Source organism: Piliocolobus tephrosceles, chromosome 21 (genome assembly GCF_002776525.5).
Source record: "Piliocolobus tephrosceles isolate RC106 chromosome 21, ASM277652v3, whole genome shotgun sequence".
NCBI classification, from domain to species: domain Eukaryota; kingdom Metazoa; phylum Chordata; class Mammalia; order Primates; family Cercopithecidae; genus Piliocolobus; species Piliocolobus tephrosceles.
The window spans coordinates 20,545,129-20,563,985 of record NC_045454.1 but is presented as its reverse complement, the minus strand read 5'-3'; the positions used below and the strand labels follow the sequence as shown (position 1 = coordinate 20,563,985).

The following is an 18,857-nucleotide window of genomic DNA, read 5'->3' as shown; positions in this document are numbered from 1 at the left end:
CCGTGTTAGCCAGGATGGTCTGGATCTCCTGACCTCGTGATCCACCCGTCTCAGCCTCCCAAAGTGCTGGGATTACAGGCTTGAGCCACCGCGCCAGGCCATATAACAAGTTTCTTAATAAGCCTACTTATTTTCTAAACTGTACAGCACCTAGCAGACTAGTGTACAAAATTAAAAAGTCAAACATTTTTACAAGACTATTTAAAAATCTTAATTCTCCATAAACTGATATTAATATTCTCATGCAAAGTATAACTTGCCATTTTGATTAAGTTTCAAATGACTCTATATAAGCTAATTCTAATTTTTTTTTTTCTTTGAGACCAAGTTTTGCTCTTGTCCCCCAGGTTGGAGAGCAATGGTGCGATCTCGGCTCCCTGTAACCTCCGCCTCCCCAGTTTAAGCGATTCTCCTGCCTCAGCCTCCTGAGTAGCTGGGATTACAGGCACCCGCCACCACGCCTGGCTAATTTTTGTATTGTTAGTAAAGATGGGGTTTCACCATGTTGCCCAGGCTGGTCTCAAACTCCGGACCTCAGGTGATCCACCCACCTCAGCCTCCCAAAGTGCTGGGATTACAGGCATGAGCCACCATGCCCGGCCTAATTCTAGAATTTACAATGAAAATGCAAAGGACTAAGAAGCAGTAGGAGAACTTGCTCTACTAGATAAGATTTATTACATGCTACAGTATTAATACAGTGTGCTATTGGCACAAGGACAGACAAATAAGCCAAAGGAACAGAATTCAGAGACAGACTCACAGAAATAGGAATACATAATTTATGACAAAGGTAGTCCTATAGGGAATGGGAAAAGGACAGTCATCTCAATAAACACTAAGAAGTCAACTGGATATTCACATGGAAAAAAAATGAAATTTGACCCCTACCTCACAATACAAACAAATACCAACTTCAGAAAAGTAGATCTAAATGGAAAAAGTAAAACAATAAAGCTACTAGAATATAACATAGGAAATATCTTCATGACCTTAGGGTAGGCAATGATTCCTACCCAGGACACAAAAAAGCAACACTATACAGAAAAAGATAACTGTGACCACATTAAAATTAATTAACTTCTGTTCATCAAAAGATACCAGTAAAAGAGTAAAAGACAAGATATAAAGTGGTGGGAGATATGTACATCATGTATAAACAAACACAGGGCTGATACATAGAATATAAAAATAATTCTTTGAAAGCAACAGGAAAAAGACAACCGACAAAGTTTAGCCAAGAAACTTAAACAGGCATGTCACAGAACACACACAGCAGAATAACTAAAATTAAAGGGCCTGGCAATAATAACTGGTAAGAATGTAAGAATGCAGAGTAATGGCAACCTTTATACTGCTACTAGAACTGCAAATTGGTATAACTACTTTGGAAAATTGGTATCTTTACTAATGTTGAACACACATATATCCTATTGCTCAGTAATTCCACTCCTATGTATATACCTAAAAGAAATGTGTACATACATTTGCCAAAAGTTATACACAGGAACGTTCACAGCAGCATTATGTGTAATAGCTAAAAACTGCAAACAAACCAGCTGTCAACAGTAGAAAGGTCACTTATAGTAATTAATAATATATAAAGCATAATTTAAAATATATTCATAGAATGAAGCAGGATGCAGTGGCTCACACCTGTAATCCCAGCACTTGGTGAGGCTGAGGCAGGTGGATCACCTGAGGTCAGGAGTTTGACACCAGCCTGGCCAACATGTTGAAACCCTGTCTCTACTGAAAGTACAAAAAATTAGCTGGGCGTGGTGGCACAGGCCTGTAGTCCCAGCTACTCGGCGGGCTGAGGCAGAATCGCTTGAACCTGGGAGGCAGAGGTTGCAATGAGCAGAGATCACACTACTGCACTCCAGCCTGGGCAACAGAGCAAAGACTCCAACTCAAAAAAAAAAAAAAAAAAATATATATATATATATATATATATATATATATACACACACACACACACACATATACTCATAGAATGAAATACAACATAGCCAATAAGAATGAACACCAGATATATGCAGCACCATAGATATGTCACATAAACAACATGTTGAGCAAAAAAAGCCAAAAGCAAAAGACTAAATACTGTGCGACTGCATCTATATAAAGTTCAGAAATAGGCAAAACGAATCCCTGGTGCTAAATATCAGGATGGTATTTATTTTGGGAGAGGAAAAAGAGGTTGATGATTGGGAAGGGGCAGAGAAGGGGTTCTGAGGTGCTAGTAATGTTCCACTTATTGTCCTAGTAGTGGTTTCACCGTTCTCAATTTCACCATGCTATGCAATCGTAGTCATGTAGTTTTATGTGTGTATGTTATCCTTCAATTTCTTTTTTTTTTTTATTTTTTTATTTTTTTTTTATTTTTGAGGCGGAGTCTCGCTCTGTCGCCCGGACTGGAGTGCAGTGACTGGATCTCAGCTCACTGCAAGCTCTGCCTCCCGGGTTTATGCCATTCTCCTGCCTCAGCCTCCGGAGTAGCTGGGACTACAGGCGCCCGCCACCTCGCCCGGCTAGTTTTTGTATTTTTAGTAGAGACAGGGTTTCACCGTGTTAGCCAGGATGGTCTCGATCTCCTGACCTCGTGATCCGCCCGTCTCGGCCTCCCAAAGTGCTGGGATTACAGGCTTGAGCCACCACGCCCGGCCCAATTTCTTTTAAAGTAAGAAATAATCAAATGTTTGATAAATGAAAGAATGAGCTATTAAATCCAGAATGAACTGGTCAAAGACGTTAAATAGCTGAAAGTAGATAAAATGAAAACAAGTATAGGGAAAGAAAAAGACACAAACACGCACTTACATACATCTATTTCTTAGGGTAAGAGTGTCTACTGTTATACAATTCTAAACGTAGCGTATCATAGGAAGGAATGAAACCTAAAATGTGGGTAGAATTATAGCATAATTATAGCCAGGGAGGTACTTGCTATATTGGACTAGGGAGAAAGTATGAGAAAAAAAAAGTGGGATACCTTATATGGAAGAGGCTTCGGGCCTTTAAGGGGAGCTTCCTGATAACATCTCAGAAGAGTATCTCTTCATAGCCCTGCTCCTGAGCCATCATCTCTTACTTACCTGAACACAGGCCTCTAGTCAGCTCTCTTTCAACCATCCAGGGCTCTTTTCCTTGTTCTAATAAGGAGATCACAGCTGGCTTAGAATTGGAAAGTCCTGCTCACAAGAAAAGACATGGGACATGGTTATGCTCTGGGCTCCCCAGAAATCAGATCGAGTCCCTTAGTGATCAAAGAAGAGATGACACTACAAGAAGGACCAGAGAAAGATGGAGAAGATGAAGCTTCAGCCGCAGCCCATTGGAGCTGCCCACTTCCAACTCTTCCATTCTATTTCAACTCAAACCATTCCTTAGGGAACAGGGAGCAGAAATTCAGCTGGTTACGTGAAGCAAATAATTCACAGTGGAGAAAGGAGATATTTACAAGGGCAGACTCTGAATTTTGGGGAATAGTTATCCTTACCCACTGAAACCAGGTTGCTGAAATTCTCCAACATTACTTCTTTGTATAAACTCATCTGACCAGAGTCCAGGCATTCCCATTCCTCTTGAGAGAAGTCTATGGACACATCCCTGAACATCACTGACCCCTGAAACAACAAACATGCTTTCACAATAGAAGGAGAAAAGAAAAAGATGGTGGTAGAGGTGGCAAGAAAGGACAGAGTAAGCAAAATTAAAGGAGGTGAATCCTATCATATCGGAAGATATATGTCCTGTGTACAAAGGGATGTACAAATAGGCTGGACTTTTCCAGTGATAGGAAACAGCATGCATTCAGTTCAATTAGTGAGTTTCTTCCCCCTCCCCACTTTCCCTTTATGCCCCAAGAGAGGGGAAAATGGGAGGGGGCTTTCAAACACATCTCATAATACATGCAGTAAAAATTCAGAATATCAGGGCAAAACAAAAATGAAAGTTTCGAAAAGCTTCTAGGAAGAAAACACAGATCACATAAGTTTTCAGGAATCAGAATGGCAATAGACTTCTCAATAGCATCATTTGAAACAAGAAAAAAACCAAGCCATTCCTTTAATATTATAAAGGAAAATAAATTCTGAAATAGAATTCTATCTCCAATCAGATTACTAAGCCACTACGAAGATTAAATCAAGACAATTTTAAATCTGCAGGGAATGATAAAAGTATTTCCAATGTGGCTTTTCTTAGGAAGCTACTGGGCTACATGTTCCATCAAAACTAGGGAGTAAATTAGGAAAAAGAAAAGGTACTATATTAAGACACTGGAAAACTAACATGAAAATGGTGAAGAAAGTGCCAGTATAATTATAAAAGGCAAATCCTAGAACACCATCCGGCAGCAGACTGAGAGAACAGCATCTAGGAACAGAAGAAGTGAGGACTATAGGAAAGACATCTCCAAAGAAAACTAAGGAGCTACTATGTTTGATCATGCAGAAAATATCAACAGGCAACTGACAGCAATGTTAGAGAAACTGAAAAAAATAGCGACACATACATAAAATCAGGCAAAAGAAGAAACAAGGCAATTTGCTCTGAGAAAAACACAAATTGTACTAGAAAGAATCTAGAATCTGGTGTTTTACTTGGCTCACATTAACAGTATCTGCAAGGTTCCACAGGGATAGCAATGATTTAAAGAAAAATTATGGGCTGAGCATGGTGGCTCATGCCTGTAATCCCAGCACTTTGGGAGGCTGAGGCAGGAGGATCACAAGGTCAGGAGTTCAAGACCAGCCTGGCCAACATGGTGAAACCCCGTCTCTCCTTCAAATACAAAAATTAGCCGGGCGTGGTGGTGCACGCCTGTAATCCTAGCTACTTGGGAGGCTGAGGCAGGAGAATCACTTGAACCTGGGAGGCAGAGGTTGCAGTGAGCTGAGATCGCGCCATTGCACTCCAGCCTGGACAACAGCGTGAGACTCTGTCTCCAAAAAAAAAAAAGAAAAGAAGAGAAAAATTGTGATATAATTCTATTGTGTGGACAAAAAGTTGAGGACTGTGGTATGGGAAATCTCAATCCATAGTTACCTGCTTAGAAATCACTGGAAAATATGTATGAAAAAATAGCAATATAGGAATATTAATTAGAAATATAGGAAAAATGCTAAGAGAAACAGCAAAAGGAGTTCAAAGTAGCCACCTAACAGGAGTAGGATTGGGTAGTGGGACAATGCCTTGCCATTTTTCATGTCTTTTAACATTTCTTGATTTTTTTTTTTTTTTTGAGATGGAGTTTCACTCTTGTTGCCCAGGTTGGAGTACAGTGGCACAATCTCAGCTCACTGCAACCTCCACCTCCCGGGTTCAAGTGATTCTCCTCCCTCAGCCTCCCGAGTAGCTGGGATTACAGGCGCCGGTCACCACACCCAGCTATTTTTGTATTTTTAGTAGACACAGGGTTTTACCATGCTGGTCAGGCTGGTCTCAAACTCCTGACCTCAAGTGATCCACCTGCCTCAGCCTCCCAAAGTGCTGGGATATGAGCCTATGAGCCACTGCGCCTGGCCCATTTCTTGAATTTTTAAAATGCAAAATGGGTTAAACATAAATTTAAAGTATCACTTAAACAACAGCATACTTTAAATTTCTTGGAAATTATAATTCTTTTAAGACTGTCATAAGAATTATTCCCTATTAACATAAACAAATTCAACTTTTATACTCTTATGGTAGCAGAAATTTCCACAATATAAATACTACTAAATGAATCTTTCATTTCAGACATTTTCTTAGGCAAAAATACTTTCAAGACCCTTTGCAGATATGCAGGCCCTTCCCCATACCTTACCCTATGCATCTCTTCCATTTTACTGTTCCTCAGTTGTATCCTTTATAATAAAACTATAATCAGGCTGGGTGCGGTGGCTCATGCCTGTAATCCCAGCACTTTGGGAAGCCAAGGCGGGTGGATCACCTGAGGTCAGGAGTTCAAGACCAGCCTAGCCAACATGCAGAAACCCCATCTCTACTAAAAATACAAAAATTAGCCAGGCATCATGGCACATGCCTGTAATCCCAGCTACTCAGGAGGCCGAGGCAGGCGAATGGCTTGAACCCGGGAGGTGGAGGTTGCAGCAAGCCAAGATTGTGCCATTGCACTCCAGCCTGCACAACAGAGTGAAACACCATCTCAATACCAACAAACAAACCAACAAAAAAGCAAAGCTATAACCATAAGTATAGTGCTTTCCTGAGTTCTATATGTTGTTCTAATGAATTATTGAACCTGAAGGACAGTTACAGGAACCTCTCAACTTTTGGCTGGCTAGGCAGAAGTGCAGTGCCTTAGATTTGTGGCTGGTATCTGAAACAGGTAGTCTTGTGGGACTGAGTCTTTTTTTCTTTCTGTTTTTGAGACTGAGTCTCACTCCATCACTCAGGCTGGAGTGCAGTGGTGCGATCTCGGCTCCCTGCAACCTCTGCCTCCCAGGTTTAAGCAATGCTTCTGCCTCAGCCTCCCAAGTAGCTGGGACCACAGGCACACACCACCATGCTCAGCTAATTTTTGTGTTTTTAGTAGAGATGTGGGTTCACCACATTGGCCAGGCTGTTCTCAAACTCCTGACCTCAAGTGATCCACCCATCTTGGCCTCCCAAAGTCCTGAGACTATAGGCATGACCAGCCAGGACTGAGCCTCTTAACCAATGGGGTCTGTGTTAACTCTGGGTAGTTAGTTTCAGAATTCAGTTGAATTATAGGACACTCAGTGTCCCAAGAATTTTGTTTATAAAAGGACACATATTCCCAATTGATAGGAGAAATGAAGGTACTTCTCCTTCACCTTAGGACAAGTAAGGGGGCCCCTTTAGACTTCAGGGTCCAAAGTGAAATGATGACATACTTGGGAATAATTTTTGCTGTATTCGCTGGAGCTTAGGGGGCACAAAGATTAGTACCTATTCCCCCGTTTGGACTAGATGTGGACCCAATAAAGGGACAAAGTGACCTCAACAAAGGAATGCGTCACAGAATGCAGAAGTGTATGACAGATATCATAAGTAGCCATTTCAAGGAGACATGCTGCACATATCCCAGGAGATACAATTAGAGGTTTCCAGCAAGGGCTTCTCTGAGAAACCCTTAATGGTGTCTCCTAACAAAGGAGTGCTGAACATCCATCAAGGCAAAAGAGACCAACACCAAAACAAGTCAAGAAAGACTTTTCTTTCCCTTACCTCCTCTTCCCTACCCCTGCTCTAATCTCATAGGATCCAGAGACTGACTATTAGGCAGGAGAAATAGAAGCTCAGGGCGAGGAAATCAAGACGCTTAATTATGTCCCTCTTTCATACTGCAAGCTTGAAGCAAGCCTGAGCTCAGAGAAGAGGCTTTAAATGAAACTCACATATTATTACAGTGAACTAGAGGTTATAATTAGTAAAATGAGACTGAGATTGTGACTGTAAACAATCAAAGGATATCAGAGAGTGATCTAAAAATGATAGTCTGTGCAAGTTCTTATCCAGGGCAACAAAAAAATTAACTCACAGAGAGGATTGAGAGTAGAAATTATGAGGGGAAAAAAAAATTCTTTTGTTTGCTTCACATGGAATCCTGCTTATTTCAAAATGCTGATTATAAGCAGATTTGGTTTTTCAGGTACATGGTCACATCATCTATAAAGTGATAATCATATGCTCTCTTTTGTAATTTTTAACCTAATGTTTTTCTTATGTGTTTTGGTTAATATCTCTAAAACAATGTTAAATAACATCGGTAATGTGGTATATCCTTGTTTTACTTCTAATTTTCAAATATTTTGATGTTTCAAATATTTCCTGATTAAACATTAGGCTAACTTCTGAAAACAAAATTTAATTTATTTCTTTTAAAATTTATTGTTGGCCAGGTGCAGTGGCTCACGCCTGTAATCCCAGCACTTTGGGAGGCTGAGGTGGGCAGATCACCTGAGGTCGGGAGTTCAAGATCAGCCCAACCAACATGGAGAAACCCCGTATCTACTAAAAACACAAAAATTAGCCGGGTGTGGTGGCACATGCCTGTAATCCCAGTTACTCAGGAGGCTGAGGCAGGAGAATTGCTTGAACCTGGGAGGTGGAGGTTGCGGTGAGCTGAGATCGTGCCATTGCACTCCAGCCTGGGAAACAAGAGTGAAACTCCGTCTCAAAAAAAAAAAAGGAAGTATTGTCTACTATAGTATACCAGATTTTCCTAATTTTCCTAGTTATTCCCACTAATATTGGGCAACAATCTTCTCTATAGAAATGATAAGCGTAACTAGAGACTGATGCGAGAGGGGAACCAGATATTCTACCTGGGCTTTGGCACAGGAGAGGGAAGACTCAGTCCTCTTTAAAAGAAATTCAGATAGAAAGGCCTTACACCAAATAGATTTAGTTAGACTTATTCTTATCCTGATTTTCTTTGCATCTATACCAAACACATACAATTTAAAAATTGAGCATAGGCCCACTCAGAGTTCCAAATTTACGCCTTGAGAAAACAGTGTCCCTATTCTGAGTCCTCTATCCTAGTATGTATCCCCTAATTTTCAGATAAAATGATCATCGGGTGAATGGACAACCGTACAATTTAGTGAGTTCCCCAAGGTTAGAAGTGTTGAAACACAAATTGAATAAAGATATTTTTATTATCACTTGGAGGAAGAATCTAAAACCTCTATGGTTGCCTGCCATGCCCACTGCCCCTCCTGAGATGAGGCAAGGTTCTTTTGTTTAATATTGCTTTGATTTGAGCTATAAGTATCAACTCTAAAAACCAAAAAGAGATAAGATACAGAAAAGAACAAGAAATTCTAACCTATGTTTAGTTAGAACCTGAGAAGGAAAGGGAGAGAGAATGATACAGGGGTTTTGTGAAGGGATAATGACTGAAGATTTTCCTGAACTAATAATAGACATCCATCCATAAATTTTAAAACTCTACAAATCCCAAGGAGATAAATCAAACACTTTATATATCTTACACTAAAATTACAGAAAGCCAAAAACAGAACAGTCAGAGGAAGACAAGGCAGATTACCATCCAGGGAGAAGAGCTAATCAAGACTGTATGATACTGGCACAGGAATATACAAAGTCAATGGAAGAGAATAAAGAGTTCATAAATATACCCATGCATAAATATACCCGTGCACATATAGACATGATACACATTTGAAGGCCAATGAGAACACAACAGATCTTCCAATGTATGGTATTGATAAACTGGGTATTAATAAGGAGGGGGGAATCTGATCCCTACCTCGTAACATATACAAAAACCAGTTGCAACTATATAAAATATCTAAACATAAAAGTGAGGCCGGGCGCGGTGGCTCAACAAGCCTGTAATCCCAGCACTTTGGGAGGCCGAGACGGGCGGATCACGAGGTCAGGAGATCGAGACCATCCTGGCTAACACGGTGAAACCCCGTCTCTACTAAAATATACAAAAAAATTGCCAGGCAAGGTGGCGAGTGCCTGTAGTCCCAGCTACTCAGGAGGCTGAGGCAGGAGAATGGCTTAAACCCGGGAGGCGGAGCTTGCAGTGAGCTGAGATCCGGCCACTGCACTCCAGCCTGGGCGACAGAGCGAGACTCCGTCTCAAAAAAAAAAAAAAAAAAAGAACGTGAAACTTATGGCTTTAGGCATAAATATAGGAGAGTATCTGCATGACCTTGGGACAGGGAATGATTTCTTAAATAAGATACAAGAAGCACTAACCACAAAGAAAAAATATTGATAAACTCAGCTTTTTAAAAATTAGAACTTATCATAAAATCATCTTACAGGAAGTGATGAAATCTTCCAAATATTAGGAAAACATAATAAAGGACTGAGATCCAGATTACATAAATAACTCATATGAATCAATAAGAGCTATTCCAAGAGAAAAATGAATAAAGATTTGAACTGACATGTCACGAAAGATGAAACGCTAAAAACCAGTAAACATATGGAATACGTTCAATTTTATTATTAATGATGGAGACCCAAATTCAAACCTGTGGGGGTGGGGGGGGTGTAAGTACAGATATATATTCAAATGAGGATTTAAAAGTCTGGCATGTCTGATTTTTAAAAAAAGTATATACCATAGTTTTTTCAAGTGTAGAAAAATATATTTCCCAAGACCATTTGATGACGTGGGATCATATTTATGACACTTTTTTTGTAAAAATGTAGAACATCAAATGGTAAATGAAACAAAATTTGGTTCTTGACAAATAATGAAAATACATTAAAATATTAACACTAGTTATCTGAATGGTCAAATTTTATTTTTTCCTGGTAATGCTGTATTTTTGAGATCTCTAAACTAATCATTCTTTTATTTTTAAATCATAATAGATATTTGAGAAGAAAATTCGGCAAGCATAAGTGGAGCAACCATCCTTTTCTGTGATGGGAAAATTATAGGGACCGAGAATTAAATGACATTCCTTTATTAAGCAAGAATTTTCAGAAGAAAAAGAAGAAACCCCAACACACCTTGGATACTGCTTGTAGGAGTTCATCATGCATTCTTTCCTCCTCTCCTGGGTGACACCTGGAGAAAAGTAAAATGGGGAGAGGGAAGAGTAACTGTGAGACACCAGGTTTTTCTTGGTACCCAAACTAGTCAAGTAAGAGGTCTTCCCCAGCCCCATTACCCACCACACATGGGGAATGGAGATCAGAGGAGAATGGGGCATCCTGTCCAATTCCAGTGGCTCAGGGGAAAGGCTGTGTTCACTGCTGTCCAGGGTTCGAATCTGACCACCAGACCTCAGAGAGGTTTCCTAGAGACAGAGTTCTGGAGTCACAATCGCACAGTTGACGGGACCCCATACTCATACACAGAATGCCACATACCGTTAGGGACAGTCACATTTAAATCAAGGCGACATGCACGTCTAACCTGCACACACGGAGCCACACACGGCAACACAGTTACAATCACATACACACCACAGGAAACACACAATTACAGCTGCACAATCGTAGGCACCCCACACTGTCGCAGTCACAATCACACATCACCACGGGTACACACAGCCACAACCCCTTCAGTGACAGGTATCCCATATCCGCACATAAGTAGCAGTGTTATTATCTCCCAGACAGTTCCACAGCCTCCCCTCTTTTTTGGAGGGGTGGGGACAAGAGTCTTGTTCTGTCGCCAGGCTGGAGTGCAGTGGCGCGATCTCGGCTCACTGCAACCTCCGCCTCCCGGGTTCAAGTGATTCTCCTGCCTCAGCCTCCGAGTAGCTGGGACTACCGGGTAGCTGAAACTACCGGCGCGCGCCACCAAGCCCAGCTAATTTTTGTATTTTTAGTAGAGATAGGGTGTCACCATGTTGGCCAGGATGGTCTCGATCTCTTGACCTCGTGATCCGCCCGCCTCGGCCTCCCAAACACAACCTCCCCCTTTCAGGCAGCTCCGCCCCCACGGGCCCAAGGCGGCAGCTCCCCACCGGCCTTCGGTATCCTCAACTAAGCCCTTTCCAGTCATCCCGGATGGGAACTTGCAGACCTGAGCCAGTTCTCCCGGGGACCAAAATATCTCACCTCCCAGATCTAAGAGTCCCGCCAGGAGTGACGAAACGTTCGAATTCCTGCGAGAAAAGTGGCAGGCCACCAGGCCCTCTGGGAAATGTAGTCCAGAGCGGGACCCAGGCCGATTCCTGTCAGCTCCTCGCCTGGGTCCACCCGAAACGGCTGCTCCCGCAACTCTCAACATCCAGCCGAGCCTCGGAGTTGCGGGTCGCTGTAGCGCTGGGTAACGGAGATGAGCCTCCCCGGGAACCAGGCCCACGCCTCGCCCTCACACAGGAAACGCAGATGTGTTCTGGCCGGAAGTTGAGTGGGGCCGCGGGGCCTGCTGGGAGGTGTTGTCCTCGGAAACGTCGCGGACGCGGAGGGATGGTTCGGGGCTTTAGGCGACTGTTCCACGGCTATATGTGGGTCCCCTTCACCCAGAATCTCAGAAACTGCACGCGGGATGAACATTCTGGTGTTTCCGGCAGGTGATGCTGCCGAGTCCCCGCAGCAGGGGGCGAGCAAGGGACTCGCGGCTGACGGGACACGGAGCCAATTAGGCCCAGAGTGTCCCGAGTAGCGGCAAGTGGGGAGTGCTCAGGGTGCGCTACTGGTGAGTGGTTGCAGTTGATGGGACAGAAAACTGTTAAGGGAGTTAGTGTGGGTGTGTGGTTGTGTGTGTGAGTGTGACGGCACGAATAATTGTGATGGGATGATTGTGATGTTTGGTTGTGTGTGATTATGATGAAATGTGTGATATGTGGGTGATTGTGATTAAGGCTGTAGTGAGTGTGAGCGTGGCGAAGTGTGCGTGATTGTAATATGTCTAGTAGTTCTTGTCTTGAGCTGGCTTCTCTGTAGCATTTGGCATAGTTGATAAGGATTTGAAAAATACTTAACTTGTTTTTTACTGGTCCTCTTTCCCTGTTGGCCACTCCTCTGTAGTCTCCTTTGCTGCCTTTTTTACGCTAGTAGTCCTTGACCCTACAATTTGTAGTTTTCCAGTATTCCTTGGTGAACTTTTCGGGTTCATTATTATCTTATGACTTGCTGCTTTTATGTATATTAGTTAGCTATTGCCGTGATAATAATGATGTCTAAAAACCACCCCTGAACTCAATGCCATACAACAGCAAGTCCTTATTCCTCTGTTCACAGGCTGGCGCGTTGACCGTGTTCAGCTGATCTAGGTGGGGCTTGGCTGAGTGGATAGTTAAGATCTGCTCCGCATCTGTTCTTTCTGGGTCTCAGGCCAAAAGCACATTTATTGCCAGGGCATGGTCTGCTCATGATGGATCACCAGAGCACAAGAGAGATTGTCTTAACCAGAACAAGTCACATGGCTAAGCCTAAAATCAATTATGCCCACAATTGGAGGGCAAAGTTACCTTCCAAGGAGTATGAATATATAATCTTTTAGAGGGAGGGAGGAATTGGACTAAAATTCCAATCTACCACCTTAAGAAACATAGCTCTTTATCCTGGTGAGTGCCTTTTAGTCCGGGTTCGCTTTTGTCTGATAATACTGCTTTTCAAGTTTTATTGTATTTCTTAAAAGTTTCATTTTCTAACCCCTTTGTGTCTTTATGTTTCAGATCTGTGTCTTGTAAGGAGCATATTGCTGAGTTTACATCCGTTTATCCCATTTGACTGTTATTTTAATAGGTGAGTATAATTCAGTGGCATTTATCATGATTGCTCATAAAAAACATTTTATTTTCTATTTATTATGCCTTAAACATTTTTGATTGACATATAATAGTTGCACATATATCTTTTTTTATTGGGCAAATTCACCTTATCCCTTTTTCTCCTCTACTTTGGTTTCTGCTATTATTCTTCTATTTTTAATATGCATACTTAACAAAACTCAACCTTAAGACTTTAAAATACTTGAACTCCAAAATATCCGCCAATTTCTGTGTTATTCTTGTCTGGTATATTATTTTTTTGTAGTTTTTGTTGTTTTTGTTTTGTTTTGTTTTTTGAGACAGAGTCTTGCCCTGTCACCCAGGCTTGAGTGCAGTGGCATGGTCTCGGCTCACTGCAGCCTCTGCCTCCTGAGTTCAAGCGATTCTCCTGCCTCAGCCTCCGGAGTAGCTGGGACTACAGACGCGCCACCACACCCAGCTGATTTTTTGTATTTTTAGTAGAGGCGGGGTTTCACTGTATTAGCCACTGTGTTAGATCTCCTGACATCGTGATTTGCCCACGTCAGCATCCTAAAGTGCTGGGATTATAGGCGTGAGCCACCGTGCCTGGCCTATTCTCTTCTAGTTTTAAATCCCCAAGTTAGTAGTAGTAGCTCATTTATTCTATATATGGTTCGTATCCAGGAGGGGTTGGTTTCAGGACCCCCCCCCATGGATACCAGAATGCACAGATGCTCAAGTCCCTACATCCTTCTGTATACATTAAATCATCTCTAGATTATTTGTAATACCTAATACAATGTAAATGCTATGTAAATCATTGTTACACTTTATTGTTTAGGGAATAATAAGAAAAAAATCTGTACTGTACATGTTCAGTACAGACACAACTATCGTAGGCCTAACTATATTTTTTATCTGAGGCTGATTGAATCTTGAGGATGCAGAACCCGTGGATAAGGAGGACCAACTGTATACATATATATATATATTTAATTGTGGTAAAATACACAACGTAGAATTTACCATCTAAACCATATTTAAGTGAAGGGGTGGCCTGCCCCTCCACACCTGTGGGTGCTTCTCGTTAGGTGGAACGAGAGACTTGAGAAAAGAAATAAAGACACAGAGACAAAGTATAGAGAAAGAAAAGCGGGACCCAGGGGACCAGTGCTGTGCTTACAGAGGACCCACACTGGCACCGGCCTCTCTGTTCCCTTAGTATTTATTGATAATTATCTTTACCATCTAAAAGATAAGGGAGTGGCTAGAAAATAGGATCATTGTAGGCAGGAAATCAGCAGTAAGACATATGAACAAAAATCCCTGTAACATGAATAAGTTTAAGGGAAAATGCTGTGCCTTGAGATGCATATGCGAACATCTCCATAAACCTTTTAGCAATATTGCTCCAGCAAGCCCCACCTTATTCCTAAAGGTGGTTTTCTCCTTACTCAGTAAACAAAGCACACAATGGGTTTTACCCGGAGATGTACCATTGCCCAGGGAGGGGCAGGATTTTTAATCAGCAAGCTGCCTTCAGGTACTTGTTTAACAAAGACACATCCTGCACAGCCCAATATCCATTAAACTTTGGGTCACCACACCACATGTCTCTTGCAAGGACAAAGTTGGGGGTAGGGTCACAGATTAACAGCATCTCAAATACAGAACTAAATGGAGTCTCTTATGTCTACTTCCTTCCATATAGATACAGTAACAGGCTGATCTCTCTTTCTTTTCCCCACATTTAAGTGTACAGTTCAGTGACATGAAGTACATTCACATTGTTATGGTACCATCACCACCATCCATCCACAGAACTCTTCTTCTTGCAAAACAGAAACCCAGTACCTATCAAACAATAACTCTCTATCCCCTACTTTACCCCAGCTTATGGCATCTACCATTCTACTTTCTGTCTCTGAATTTGACTATTCTAGGTACTTCATATAAGCAGAATCATATGTTGTTTGTCCTTTTGTGACCCTGATTTAACTTAGCGTAATGTCCTCAAGATTCATCCATGTTAGCATGTATTAGAATTTCCTCCCTTTTTAAGGCCGAATAATAAGTATGTCATATATGGATAAACATTTTGTTTATCAGTTTATTCATCATTGGATACTTGGGCTGCTTCTACCTTTTGGCAATTGCAAGTGACACTGCTACAAACATGGGTATACAACTGAGTCCCTGCTTTCAATTTTTTATATATACATGTGGTAATGTCTGTTTTTAATCTTTGATTGTCATAGTGTTTTTGATAATGACTGAACCTTTTTATCAGCATATTTTTGAGCACCTACAATCAATATCAAAAACAAAAATAAATCCTTGTTTTCATGGAGTTTATGTTGTGGGGGGGTGGGTGGACAGTAAATATAACTAAATTATAGTCATGTGCCGTATATGTATGGACTATATACATATATGACAGTTGTCCTGTAAGACAGTGGTCCCCAGCCTTTTTAGCGCTAGGGAGTGGTTTTGTGGAAGACAATTTTTCCGTGGACCGGGGGACGGGAGGGTTATGGTTTCAGGATGAAACTGTTTTACCTCAAATCATCAGGCATTAGATTCTTATAAGGAGCGAGCAACCTTTATCCCTCGCATGCACAGTTCAAAAGAGGGTTCACACTCCTGTAAGGTTGTAATGCCACCACTGATCTGACAGAAGATGGAGCTCAGGCGGTAATGCTCACACATCTGCTGCTCACTTCCTGCTGTGTGGCCTGGTTCCTAACCAGGAACCAGTACGGTACCGGTACTGGTACGTGGCCCAGGGGTTGAGGACCCCTGCTGTAAGATTATAATGGAGCTGAAAAATTCCTGTCACCTAGTGACTTTCTAGCCAATATAACACTGTAGCACAATACCATCACTCATGTGTTTGCAGTGATGCTGGCGTAAACAAACCTACTCTGCTGCCAGTCAGATAAAAGTGTAACATAAAATTATGTGCAGTACCTAATATTTGGTAATGATAATAAATATGTTACTGATTCATGTGCCTACTATACTATACTTTTTATCATTAGTTTGGAGCATATGCCTATTTATTTAAAAAAAGTTACCTGTAAAACAGCCTCAGGTCCTTCAGGAGGTATTCCAGAAGAAGGCATTGTTGTCATAGGATGTGATAGCTCTGTGTGTGTTATTGTCCCTGAAGATCTTCCAGTGGGGCCAGGTGTGGAGGTGAACAACAATACCAATGATCCTGGACACTGTGTAGGCCTAGGCTAATGGGTGTTTGTATCTTAATTTTTAACAAGAAAATTTAAAAAGTTAAAAAAAAATTTTTAAGAACATAGCTTATAGAATAAGGATATAAAGAAAGAAAATATTTCTGTACAGCTGTACAATGCGTTTTAAGCTATGTGCTGAGAGTCAAAAAGTTTTTAAAAATTGAAAAGCTGGCTGGACATGGTGGCTCACCCCTGTAATCCCAGCACTTTGGAAGGCCAAGGCAGGTGGATCACCTGAGGTCAAAAGTTAAGAGACCAGGCTGACCAACGTGGTGAAACCCCGTCTCTACTAAAAATACAAAAATTAGCCAGGCATGGTGGCAGAGCTGTAATCCCAGCTACTTGGGAGGCTGAGGCAGGAGAATCACTTGAACTCAGGAGGCAGAGGTCGCAGTGAGCCAAGATCGTGCCATTACTCCAGCCTGGGTGATGGAGTGACACTCTGTCTCAAAAAAGAAAAATTGAAAAGCTTATAAAGTAACCAAGTTATAGTAAGCCAAGGCTAATTCAACAATTTGAAAAAATAAAAATAATTTTATAAATTTAGTGTAGCCTAAGTGTACAGTGTTTATAAAGTCTACAGTAGTGTAGTAGTGTCCTAGGCCTTTGCATTCACTCACCACTCACTCACTCAGAGCAACTTCCAGTTCTGCAAGTTTCCTTCATGGTAAGTGCCCTTTACCAGTGTACCATTTTTTATCTTTTATACTATATTTTTACCATTTCTCTCCTGCGTTTAGGTATGTTTAGATATACAAACACTTACCTTTGTATTGCAGTTGTCTACAGTATTCAGTACAGTAACATGCCATACAGGTTTGTAGCCTAGGAGCAATAGGTTGTACCATATAGCACAGGTGGGCAGTAGGCTATGCCATCCACATTTGTGTAAGTACACTCTTATATTCACACAATGATGAAATTGCCTAATGACACATTTCTCAGAGCATATCTCTGTTGAAAAGTGATGCATGACTATATATATTAATAGTTTGTTAGAAAGTGATCACTGTCGACTGAGTGTGGTGGCTCATGCCTATAATTGCAGCATTTTGAGAGGCCGAGACCGGCGGATCACCTGAGATCAGGAGTGAGCTGAGATCGTGCCATTGCGCTCCAGCCTGGACAACAAGAGGGAAACTCCATCTAAAAAAAAAAAGAAAGAAAGTGATACGTCATGAATAAAAAGTGAGTGTGTCAGGGGTATTAGGAGGACATTTCAAGCATAGCACTTCTCAAAACTTATTATAATTGAATGTTTTCTGTTTTATTTGTTTTATCATACAGGGCAGAAATTAGTCTATTTTGTTACTTTTTTTTTTTTACCTTTTACCTAATAAAGACTCATAGCAGCTGCTAAATTCATATATCTTTTTTTTTTTTTTTTTTGAGACAGAGTCTTGCTCTGTCTCCCAGGCTGGAGTGCAGTGGCACGATCTCAGCTCACTGCAAGCTCTGCCTCCTGGGTTCACGCCATTCTCCTGCCTCAGCCTCCCAAGTAACTAGGACTGCAGGTGCCCGCCATCACACCTGGCTAATTTTTTATATTTTTAGTAGAGACGGGGTTTCACCATGTTAACCAGGATGGTCTCGATCTCCTGACCTCATGATCCTCCCACCTCGGCCTCCCAAAGTGCTAGGATTACAGGTGTGAGCCACCGTGCCCGGCCTAAATTCATATATCTTAATAGTCATTTCATATATTCATCCAATATTATTGTGACATGAGTATAATTGTCATTTCAGATGAAGAGACTTGGAATTCTAAATTGCAGTTCTCTCTTAACTCAATTGCCAAGATAATGCAGAAGTGGAATGGAATAGCTGGTCTTTGAATGAAACTCTCTTTCATGCCAAATTTGGGGTTGCTGCAAATCTGGGTGTTTTTTGACTCAGGTTTATATCTGTCACTTCATCGAGCATACACTTTTAGACACATAGAAGATATCTGAAGAAGAGATAGGTAAACATCACTTTGTTTACACCTCTGGTCAGTGTGTCCAGAGCGTATGATTACAAATAAGGAAGATTAGTGTTTGAAGCTATATTAATTATCTATTAGTGTGTAACAAATTACCTCAAAAACTAGTGGCTTAAACAGCAATAAACATTATCTCACAGTTTCTGTGGGAAGTGTCTTCACTGGGTATTTTGGCTTGGGTATCTCATGAAGTTGCAGTCAAGATGTCAGCTGGGCTGCAGTCATCAGAAGGCTGAACTGGGGCTGGAGAATTGACTTCCAAGATAGCTGGCTTCCAAGTTAGTGTTAGCTGTCAACAGGAGGCCTCTCCACAGGGCTTGTTGAGTGTTGTCATGGTATGGCAGCTGGCTTCCCTCAACGTACATGATCCAAACATCCAAGATAGAAGCCCTGATGTCTTTTATAACCTAACCTTAGAAGTCACACACAGTCATTTCTGCAATATCCTGTTGGTTATGCAGGTCAAAG

The 18,857-nt window shown here is 41.5% G+C and overlaps 2 protein-coding genes across 4 annotated transcripts in view; one reads left to right on the top strand and one right to left on the bottom strand.

Annotated features, from left to right (window-relative positions):
* ZNF829 (zinc finger protein 829) overlaps window positions 1-11,816 on the bottom strand; it is a 27,656-nt gene extending 15,840 nt beyond the window's left edge. Inside the window, exons 1-5 of one of the 2 annotated variants that reach the window (XM_026449159.2) lie at window positions 11,539-11,816; window positions 10,645-10,769; window positions 10,480-10,537; window positions 3,503-3,629; window positions 3,099-3,194 (exon numbers count right to left, since the gene is read on the bottom strand). In XM_026449159.2, coding sequence (XP_026304944.1) covers window positions 3,099-3,194; window positions 3,503-3,629; window positions 10,480-10,537; window positions 10,645-10,682 — 319 coding nt within the window. In that variant the 5' untranslated portion in view covers window positions 10,683-10,769; window positions 11,539-11,816. The remainder of the gene's footprint in view (window positions 1-3,098; window positions 3,195-3,502; window positions 3,630-10,479; window positions 10,538-10,644; window positions 10,770-11,538) is intronic. The other variant, XM_026449160.1, reaches the window with a different exon arrangement.
* A 32-nt stretch (window positions 11,817-11,848) lies between these two features.
* Window positions 11,849-18,857, top strand: part of LOC111554009 (zinc finger protein 568) — a 42,515-nt gene continuing 35,506 nt past the window's right edge. For both annotated transcript variants that reach the window (XM_023229233.3, XM_023229232.3), the window contains exons 1-2: window positions 11,849-12,121; window positions 13,104-13,173. The gene's annotated coding sequence lies outside the window, so the exon portion shown is untranslated. The remainder of the gene's footprint in view (window positions 12,122-13,103; window positions 13,174-18,857) is intronic.